Genomic DNA, 11,227 nt, shown 5'->3' on the forward strand with positions numbered 1-11,227 from the left:
ATTACATAATGCGAGAACACAGATACTTTATGGTAGGAAATATACCCTCGGCAGTACCTCCTTACCTGGAATTCCATGAAAAGTGGCGAGGTGGGGGGTGGTGTAGGGGGAGTTGGCACAGAGGTTAACTAGCCATCAGGCTGGCAAATTGAAAAACAAAGTATGTTGGGATATCAAAAGAGGACTGTTCTCTAGTGCTGCTTTGCCCAGTAGCTGGCACACAGGCAGGAGAAAGGGTTTGCTTAGAGGGCACTCCTGAGCAGGGTCCTGGGAACTCTAGTCTGCAGGCCAACTCTCTTGAAAGATAGCCAAATGGAGGCGTGTAACGGATCTGCTCTCCCACTGTGCTGTGTTCAAATCTGGCCTCTGAGCACACTCTACAATCCTTCCGAGCATTTTATTTTTTCTCCTAAATATGAAATACTCATCTCTGAACCCGTGGGGTTGTTCTGAACGCGAGTCCCGCACAGAGCAAGCTCAGTGCAGCAACTAATGAATGCTTCATGGAAGTTAAAAATACCTGCCACGTTTTTTTTTTTTAAAAGGAGAAATTAAGTCAGTCTAGTCTACACTGGCTGGGTTTATCTTTGGAATCAGGATCCACACAATGGGGTGTGATGGAGTCAGCTGTGAATCTGGGTCAGGAGAGAAGCTCCGTGTTTTAAAGACTAGAACAGGACAGAAGGCACAGGGAAGATGGAGTCAAAGTCTGACAGACTTGTCTCTGGGCCTGACTGAATCTTGCTCTCAGTCCTGGGCAAATGATTTTTCTCTGTTGGATGATAGAGGCCACCCCCTCTTCTATTATCTGAGCCTCGAATTCGATTTTAGATACACAAGGCTATGGAAGCTCTGAACTCTGTACTGCTCCAACAGCACTTATGAATGGCAAAGGCGAGGTGCTCCACTCAGTGTCTACAAAGACAAAACCGAGGGAGGTCTAGCACGTGCTTTTATCAGAGAGAAGGGAGCAGAGTTTGGTTCCCTCACCATCTTCCTTCTACCTGCTGTCAGGAGGACTATTTAAAAGTCAATCTGTCAGTTCTTATTGGTAACACAGAGGACTCCACTGAAACAAATGAGGGTGAGTATGTAAAAGTGCAGCAGTTATTAGGGACAGATCTAGAGATCACTGTGGCTCTGGGTTCCCTTGACTTGTGTTCTGTAACCGGGGAGACTGAGGCATACAAGACGGACACCTGTAAGGCTGTGGAGCCAAGAAATAAAAGTCAGACTAGACCCTTTGCTTTATCGTGCTAGGTCTGACATTACTCAAATAGCCTGATCCTCAGACTCCCCTGGGACCTTCCCTGAATGGAAAAATCCTTCAGTGTGGTGCTCCTCACCTGGACTTAGGACAACCGCTCTCATAAAGGAGCTGGAGTTGACAGTGGTGGCAGGCACTGCACTCGAGGCGCAGGCAGGATTGAGGCATTCCCGAAGAGAACACCTCTATACTCTGAGGTCTCGCTTAAGCCTACTAAGCCACCTCTCAAGATAGCAAACAGGAAGCCTGGGCTTTCGTAAGGGTCACAAGAGTCCAACTGAAAGCAAGGGAGTCTGGGTGACCCCACTCTTCCATGGACCTCAACAGTAACTATCTCACTTTCAAAGCATGCTTTTATGCAGCCATGATCCAGCACTCCGACCTGTCTTTGGCAGAAAGTACACTGTTCTCTGAACAGTGCATGGTCAAAGCAAAATGGAACAAGAGGTCAGAAATACAGCGCGTGCGCGCACCCCCCCCCCACACACACACCCTAAACGGAGTCTCTAGAAAGAAGAAAGACAACTCCAACTGCTACACTGATCTGGCGAGTTACCAAGCAGAGCCCCGTGGCATGTCCAATCCGTCCATGCCATTCACATGCTTTCTGAATTCAGCACCAGGACAGACTTGTAACAATGTCTTAACCATCAACTTCCATGTTCAAAAAGTGGGTTACCTACGGCTCATTTCACCCCAACTCAAGAATTTCCCTACTTTGATTGTGTTCTGTCACCATCTTAGCATTCCCCGCATGTTGTTATTAAAGACTCTCTTGACATTTAAAGCAGACACATACTAATACTCAGTCATAGTCTTGGAATCCTAATGCTTGCAGACTTAGGCAGGATTTTAAATTATGAAAAAATAAGTGTCTTGGGTTTTTCAAAGAAGGATGTGGAAGTGAGAAAGCCAGACGCTCCCTCTCCCTTTCCCTGGCTCCAGCCTCAAAGCCGCTGCCACAGGAAGTCACAGTAATGTTAGGCCCTGGCTGCCCCTGCCACTCTCTGAGCTCGCTCAGGGAGAGAAAGGCAAGAGGGCTTTCAGGGCTGCTGCTATGTCCTGAGTATGGCCACAAATGGGGTTAGGAAAGGCCAAAGGGGGACACATTACATATAATATATTTGCTAAAGTCTGGGAAGCTGGTGTGGTTACCAATAGCTAATGGCGGGTTAATCGCATGCAAAGCCCACGGTGTAATTACTTTGTGTGAGGATTAATGGCTCCCCTGCTACTGAAACCTGTGCACTTTCCTCTGTGCTGACATTCCCACACAGCTTCCTGTTCCACGTGTGGACAAGTTACCGAACTTCCCACTAGCTCCAGAGCCACTGGGCAGGGTCCCTTGAGAAGGGATCCTCAGGGACAGCAATAGAACACAGATGCAGCACCATGGACCAAATGTTGAACCTAGCAGTTGGCTCCGAGGTGAGGAAGCTCAGAACCCTAGAGGAAAGGAAGAGACTTGGGGCAATTCTGTAGGTAGTAATATCAATAAAACGGTGGCCAGGCTGCGCTGGGGCGCTGGGAGTTTTCTACGATCCACCACTGGTCTGCAACAGGTTAACATGCTAAGCCGGTGGCTCTAACCTGTGGGTAGCAACCCATGGAATGGGGGGGGGGGGGGTGGCAATGACCTTTATAGGGGTAAGACCACCCTGCATTGGCATTGGGATTCATAACAATAGCAAAATTACAGTTATAAAGTAGCAATAAAAATAATTTTATCGCTGGGGGTCACCACAACATGAGAAAGTACAGAATGGTTGCAGCATTAGAAAGGTTGAGAGCCACTGCACTAAGAAATCTCAGTATCCTTAGCTGGTGGGCAGGAAATGAACAGGGTACCTTTGACTCTCAGATGGCTAAGATCCCCCCAAAATAGAACGCCACCCTAAAAGAAGCACTGAGAAGCATGATAATATGCATGCCCAGTAGATACAACCCACAGACTCATTTCCATTCCTTACATAAAAGTAAATGAGACTAAGGGAAGCGGGCATCAGTTCTTAATAGAGGGATTTGATAAATTGTGTGCTCAAAGCCTCAGGGACAGTGACTTGTACATGAGGAGGCCCACAGTCATCCTAGAGACGTCCCAGCCCATTTCTGAGCTACTTACAGGCAGGACACAGTACAGTGGATGATGCTACCAATACAGCGGAGCGACTAGCTTATCCTACGTGGTCAGAATTGTCCCATCTTTTAAACTGGAAATCCTATGTCCTAGAAATCTCCTCAAACCTACCAGGGGCAGGCTGGAATGGTCAGCTAGATTGATTTAAAAAAAAAAAAAATCTGTGTTCGTAGGCTCTCCATCTCTTCCATACAATCTGGGCACATTCTCAAGTGGTTGCCTTGACCTGGAACCTCCTTGCTAACAGCCTCTGCCATTGTCCCCTGCACAGGTGCCTGAAAGTGCCCGCTGTGGCACTGCCGACATGCTAGACTTCCTTCCTTCCTGCTATGTGTCAGGGGCTCTTTGCTCAATACAGTTACTACATGGTAAGTAGGGACAGTGTGCATGGAATCTAATTACTAACACACTGCTCTATGCCCAGCCTTTTAAACAGAGGCAGACTGAGTGTGTGTATATGCATATGTGCCTGTGTGCATGTGTGTTGGGACTCAACCAAGGCTCAATGCATGTGAGCCTAACACTCCAACAACTGAGCTATATCCCCAGCCCTGCTTTCACTATCAATCTGAAAGATTTGGGGGAAGGGAGCTGGAGGAAACCTGCCCAGAAACATACCCCTACAATGAAAACACATCATTCTCCAAACATTTTTTTTATATTAAAAAGACACAATCTACTGGAGAGGATGAAAAGTGGGTAATGTGGCACTGCCTTATGACAAAAATAGATTGCATGCTTAAGAAAGTATACCAGTGCCACTCTCCTCTTCCTACTCCAATACTATAGGGCTTTTTTGCCTGTAATTTTAGGTATTTCCTTCTTCCAAGGTCCTGTGCACCGTGTGTGTGTGTGTGTGTGTGTGTGCACGCGCGCGCGCAGGGGTGGTATCCCCTCTAACCCCACCCCCAGGCATCCTGTGTTTCCTGACTATCCTGACTGCGCCATGTCGGGTAAGCTATCCTCACTTTTTAACGCATTCCTAGTTCCTGCGCCAAGGTCCTCGGTCCTGGCAGGGGCAGGATGGAGGGAAGGCTTACATTTCATGAGCTACATTAAGACCGTAACTTTTACCTCTACAGTCCCCGCACATTTTCTTATACAAAATTCCACTACAAAAATCCATCCACAGAGGACATTTAAACAGCTGGGATAATAAAAATGTGGCCTTCTGTCCTTGAAAAAAAAGTCCTTGACCCAGATGACTTCTGTGACACATGCTTCTCTTGCTACGACACATCTTCTTTCGCTCAGATCACACCCCGCCCCCCCCCCGGGGTTCATCATGTTTGGCTCCTCAGTAAAAGCTGGGGTTGACCCTCATATTCCACTGGTAGTGAAACAAGGCAAGAGATATTCAAAAAAATCTCAGACCATCAACTCAAAGATATTTTGACTCTTTTTTTTTTTTTCCTTCTCAGTGAGACTAGTTCAAGGGCAAACTGGGAATACAATGGACCAAACCTCCTCTTCACTGGTAAGAAAACACTCTTTGTATACTCAAAAATACACACCACCTCCCTTGCTTGGTAGTTAATATATCGGTGGAAACATGGGATTTGCGAACCCAGTCACATTTTACCTATGTGGAGTCAGGGAGGCTCTCACGCACAGTGCTGGTGGAAGAGTCTCAAAAGGTTTTGCTTTTGATTGGAGTGGAAGACTGCATCAACAGCCCTACACAGGGAAACGTCTCCAGCCACTATCTCTCAAGGCTATCAGTGGTTCTTCAGGTAGCTGTGAGTGATGGAAGAGACACACGAGGACCTTCTGTCCTGGGTCACAGTATGGACCGAAGGTACTGAACACGTACAGAGGACAGCACTCCCCTGGCTTCAGTGCCTTCTGGATTTGCCTCATCCTCTTAGTTGTCATATGCAGACTTTATTATCCTCAGACCTAGGTAAGAACAGCCACTCACACACATGCTAAGATCCAGTGTGAGCCTGTGTGGGAGAGCGGCAAAGGAGTGGCCTCGGGGCCTCCCAGCACAAAGTCAGTGGCTTAGTGGGCAGGCTACAGAAATACAGTATCACTTCTTTGAAACTGTTCAGACCTTAACTGTTCTTCGCTGTGGTGCTACAAACACTTCTCAAGTTTACATCTTAATAACTACCGATTTTATAATTAACTTTGAGATGCTAAGGTAGTTAGGAATTCCCTGGACTGGGGAAGAAATGCCTTGGGTGGAAAGCAACAGTTCCTTGGGCTAGCGGCATGCAGTGCACCTCTTCTAGAACAGGTACTGCCCCAGGCTGTGCCTGAGAGGCGGAGATCACATGCACGGGAACCAGCAACAGAGATGCTGTGGGCCTCCACTCTGTCTCCCCAAGAAGTCTTACACTGCAGGGCCTTGCCGGCCCCCACCACCTCCGGTTCTATGGGCATCATGATTTGGAGTTGAGTAAAATAAAGTGGACTTTCCCAGGCTGAGTGTGTGAGGTACACTTGTAATCTCAACACCTCGAGAGGCTGAGGCAGTCAGACTGCAGTGAGGTCAAGGCCAGCATGGACTATATAGTGAGAACTTGTCCCTTGTACCCAAATGAAGCAACCTCCTCCTCCTCTCCAGTATATTTACAACATGGGTATATGCAATGACAAAGAAGTAAAATAAAATAAAACAACAACGAAAAGTATGGAAATGCTGGAATTTTAAGGAAATGGGAAGCAAACAAGGAACCTAGCGGTAAGCACAACTGCTCAGTGTCCCCAAAGCTCCCAGAGTTGTTAGGCTTGCGATCTGAACTCTCTTTCATGTAGTTCTCGGAAGAGCTATGAGTTCTCTAGGCAAACAGGCCGGGGCGCAGCTCAGCTCAGTGGTAGAACATGTGGCCAGCATCTGTAGAACCCTGGGTTCAATCCCCAACAGCACCACAGAAACAAGACACACTGGGAACTATTCACGTCATCTGTTTAATTGTCTGATCCAATAATAACTAATTTTGGCAGGTCCCATTCTCGAACTGGAACTGTCTTGAGTAAATCTCTGCAGCTATGAAGAGCCTGCATCACCTAGCTAGCCAAGGGTAGTCCTCATTTGTTACCTTTGAGGTGGCTTTGTGTTGTTGTCATTTGTTTTTTATTCGAGGCAGGTTTTTGTTGTTGTCGTTTGTTTTTTATTTGAGACAGGCTATTACAATGTAGTGCTGACTAGCCTAGAACTCCCTATGTAGACCAGGCTGGTCTTTGAACTCCTGAAGACCTAGCTGTCTCTGCCTCCTGAGTGCTGGGATTAAAGTTGTGCTCCACCACACCTGGCTCGGCTTTGCAAGATTTATTATTTATTTGTTTACTTTGTTTATAATTTACGTTTATGGATGTGGTGCATGAGTTTGTGTACACTGTGTGGATGCAATGCAGGTGCCTGTGGAGGCCGGAAGACCGTCTCAGATCCTCTGTAACTGGAGTTCCAGACAGTTATGAGATATCACGTGGACACCGGGAACTCGGTCCTTTGCAAGAGCCATTAAGAGCTCTTCACTGCTGAGCCATTGTCTAGCCTCCCACTTGTCATCTATTTTATAGTCCAATTTTCCTTGTAGAATATAAGAAGCAGGAGGGCAGCGTTGCCCACTTCTAGCCATTATCATCCTCCACAGAGCCTCCAGAAAGGGCCGTGCTCCGTTAAGGAGATTGAATAAATGAGCCGGCATCCCTGAACCAAAGGCGGGCAAGCACTTGTGTTATGAAGCTGCTGGGATGGTGAACCGACCGATGCGGGACTGAAGGTTTTATGCATTAAGGCTGAGGAGGCATATAGAAGAAGGGCAGGCAGAACTTTAGACAGCCAGGAGCCCCGGGGGAACAAGCAACTAATAGTATAATGAAATTTCTAGTCCCCTGACCAGAGGTTGTTTGGCAAACTTCTGTAACAGCCATATAGTAAATGCTGTCAGCTCTGTAGCCCATAGGGGTTCTGGTGTAGTTACCAGATTCTATTTCTGTGGCGTACAAAAAAATTCACACAGCACAGTAAATGGGCTCTGGCCTATCTGTGTCTCAGTATAATGTAATGTACAAACAATAAAATGTGAGTTTCTCATGAAACACCTCTCTCTTTTTCCCCAGCCACTTAGCAATCTTTCACAGACCATGAAGTCATGCCTGATGTCTACAGTTTGCTAATTCCTACCAAGTGCCTTGCACCAGTTATAGCAACAGCCTTAAACAGAGACGATTTAGGACCCGCAGAACCCTGGTGTCTCTTCTCCCTGAAAGCAACTCTCAGTCGAAACACTGTGACGTCCCAGGTAGCTACACAACCTGGGTGACTTCCAGCCAGACCACCTTTGCATCTGTCACCCACTGAAAACCCTGCCGTTGGTTTGACCAAGGCTGAAGGCTGAAACCAAGTACACGTGAAGCCTGCAAACAGCCCAGTATTCCTCTTATCCATTGAAAGTCCTAGACCACATCCCCCCAAAATCATCAGAGGAGCTGCCAGGAGATAATAGCCTGGCTGACTAAGGGGCTCGCTGTTCCTGATCTCCCAACCTTCTCTGTACAGACTGAGAAATGACTAACTGAGAAGGTAGATTCGTAGTTCTATAGTAAGTAACAGTGGCCTGTGACCAACCATGCAGACAAGAAGACCTACCTGGGCAAACTGTAACAACCCCAACAACTTATTTAGGCCTATCAGAAGAATGTAATCTCATAGCAAATAAGTCAATCTAGAGATGTGCATCATTTTGAAAATACCACCTCCAATAAATATCTAGACACTCAGGAAGGAAAGGTTAAGGTCTCCATTCAGTGGACTCCACTCTCGCAAAGTTTGAACAACTGTAAAAAACGTGGGGAGTACGTGGGGAGTACATGGGAAGTACGTGGGGAGTACGTGGGGAGTGGGTCAATCCCAGTGTTTACTTTCCTTCTAGGTATGATCAAGTTAAATATACTTCCTTCTGAAAACTGTTTTCAGTAAGTTTGTTTTTGCTGTCTACGTGGAAAATATTAACAAGATCAAGAAAATAACTTACAAGGAAAAAGTATTCAACCAAAATTACAGTTTCTCATAAAAGATAACTCTTTTTTTAAAAAAAATCCTTTCTATTCTGAAAAGTCACAACAAAAAGTTTAAGTGTGTTTGGGCTGATTTTTTTTTTTCTCTGCAACTATTTGAAGCTGTAAATGACTTAACTCAGTAAAACTCCAAATGTAATTATCTTCTGTACTTAGCCTAGGGCTCTCCATATATCTCCGCATTGCTGCCTTGCATACAAAATAGGCTTTTCCATGGCTGGTACCAATATAATGTGCAACATTGTTTTAATTTCCCTTCATCGGCTAACCTCTTGCCTACACTGAACCAGCTAGGGGAAGAATTGTTGTGAGTCATCAGCCACTCAAAAGCGTTCTGGAACTCAGTTGCATAAATGGGGTTTGCGGGGGTCAGGCTTTTGCAACTGTACATTTTAATAATTTCCATTTCTGACCCAATTTTTACTTTCAGAAACTAATTTTCGATTAATTACACCGAAAAGGGGATTACTGTTTAAAATACGGGGGTGTATTCACAAGTTCTACCCATAAATTGAACTTACATTTAAAATGTCCCCAGTTCCCTCAAAGGGGACTCTCCAGGAAAATTGCACAAGTTTACTCTTTGGTCATAAAATACATTCAACATATCCCAAAGTGTTTCCAAAAGCCATGCTGCCGAACACAGTAAACACACATATACCTTATAGGCATTATATATTAATATGTGTGTATGTGCTTGAAATATAAAATAAACTCAATTACTTCCAGTGATGAGAGAGAGTGGGGGGGGGGGAAGAAACCAATGGCAAAGGGGGACTAATTTTCATGCAGCTCCTACTGTGGCTTGGGAGCACACATACATGGCTTTGTGTTTTCAGTCACCCATCTTGATCTCACACACTCATCCTCGGCCCATTCATGCTCACGTTCTCTCAGTCTCCCTCCCTGCTAGCTCCACTTCAGTGTCATCAGCAACTCCTGGGATGTACAGCAAGAACAGATCGCCAAACAGTGTAAAGGACAAGAGATGGCAGAGAAAGCAAGAGGGAGAAGGAAAGAGACAAAAATAGATGAAGAGAATGAGAAATGGAAAGGGAGAGGGAGGAAAGAAAGAAGGAAGAAAGGGGGAGGAGGGAGGGAGGGAGGGGAGGAGGAAGGGAGGGGAGGAGGGAGGAAGGGAGGGGAAGAGGAAGGGAGGGGAGGAGGGAGGGAGGGAGGGGAGGAGGAAGGGAGGGGAGGAGGGAGGGAGAGGGAGGGTAGAGGAGGAGGAGGGAGGGAGGGGAGGGGAAGGGAGGGGGGAGAGGGGAGGGGAGGAGGGGAGGAGGGGAGGAGGGAGGGACGGAGGGAGGGGGAGGAGGGAGGGGAGGGGGGGGGAGGAGGGAGGGAGGGGAGGAGGAGGGGAGGGGGGGGGGGGGGAGGGAGGAGGGAGGGAGGGGAGGAGGGAGGGACAGAGGGGAGGCTCAGGAAGGAAACTCACACAACACTGCTTAGAATCTAGAAAGACTTGAGCACCAGCCCCAAAGAGTGCACCGAGGCTGAGCTTCCCCCCCGATAATAATTTAAAAAAATAGAATACAATAATAACATCAAACGGATAACGGGCTGTGACGTTTCCATGAGAGAGTGAGCACACAGGAAGTCATTACAGAATGCCGCAGAAAGGTGGGAGCTGAGGAATACTGAGGTAATATTAGAAAGAAACGTGGCTTTACCTGTAGCTCTAACTGCTGTACAACCTGCATTTGTACTCTACATTGAGCTGTGCTTCTATCGTCCAGCGCATGCTCACTGTTGAGATGTCTGCAACAATACATAGAAAACCGGTAAGTGAGATGGAGAAACAAAAAGGAAAAATAAATACAAGTTACCAGGATGTTTACGCACAAGCAGTGGGTCTAGTTGTGGGGGAGACACGCGAGTAGGAGGGGCTGGCTGGGCCTTGCTCACCTCTACCACCTGTTCATACCATCGTCATCCCACTGAATCGGACACACAAGGTTATCACCACAGGGAGAAGCTGTGCTGGGCATCTGGATGCAACCATTGACTCATAAATTTGAAAGTGGAGACTAAGTCGGGGCAGTGTTTCAAGATCATGTTAGTGGGTGGATTCAAGGCAAGGCCTTTCTGGGGGCTTCAGACTTTCATATGGGTCCAAACAGAACTGTTTGGCTGCGAGAACACTGGTTTTCCAGAACAGATGCCATGCCCTTACACTGAAAAGGTGTCCCATTCATGTGAAAAGAGGAAATGGTAAAGGGGTGAAAAGCTTTAACACATGAAACCAGAACTTATACATGCAGATTCTATACCAGGCAGGGAGATACTCAGTGACTTAGGGCAACAATGCCCGGTGCCTTGACTGCCAATGGTTCCACTCTCTGGGCTATGGACGATCTTGGCCCCATGCTGAGCATGCCTGTGTCTTATGGCCTTTTCAGTATTTATTAGAGTTTCCAACAGGGAAAAGGCTAACACATTGAAATTTCAATCAGTTCTAACATATGCAGGGACTCTGGTAATCAGAGGGTTGAATCGCTGCCTAAAATCTCAAAAATAAAAATTCATGGACCCGTGTTACTCAATCCTTCCTCATTAGGGATGGAGAGAGAGAGAGAGAGAAAGAGAGAGAGAGAGAGAGAGAAGAGAAGAAGAAGAAGAAAAGAAGAAGAAGAAGAAGAAGAAGAGAGGGAGAGAGGAGAGAATGATTGAGAGTAAGAATGGATGTGCCTTCAATTCTCATATTCAGTTCTATTAACATTAACAGGACTCTCATGAAATTTACACCAAAATACAATTTGGATTTAAGATTTTTTAAAAAATAATATGTAATA

At 46.4% G+C, this 11,227-nt stretch overlaps 1 protein-coding gene across 14 annotated transcripts in view; it reads right to left on the reverse strand.

Annotated features, from left to right (window-relative positions):
* The window catches only part of Foxp1 (forkhead box P1), a 602,856-nt gene that overhangs the window by 26,742 nt on the left and 564,887 nt on the right, over window positions 1-11,227 (reverse strand). For all 14 annotated transcript variants that reach the window (XM_051154977.1, XM_051154979.1, XM_051154989.1 and 11 more), the window contains one exon: window positions 10,106-10,193. In XM_051154977.1, coding sequence (XP_051010934.1) covers window positions 10,106-10,193 — 88 coding nt within the window. The remainder of the gene's footprint in view (window positions 1-10,105; window positions 10,194-11,227) is intronic.

This window comes from Acomys russatus, chromosome 13, assembly GCF_903995435.1.
Source record: "Acomys russatus chromosome 13, mAcoRus1.1, whole genome shotgun sequence".
NCBI classification, from domain to species: domain Eukaryota; kingdom Metazoa; phylum Chordata; class Mammalia; order Rodentia; family Muridae; genus Acomys; species Acomys russatus.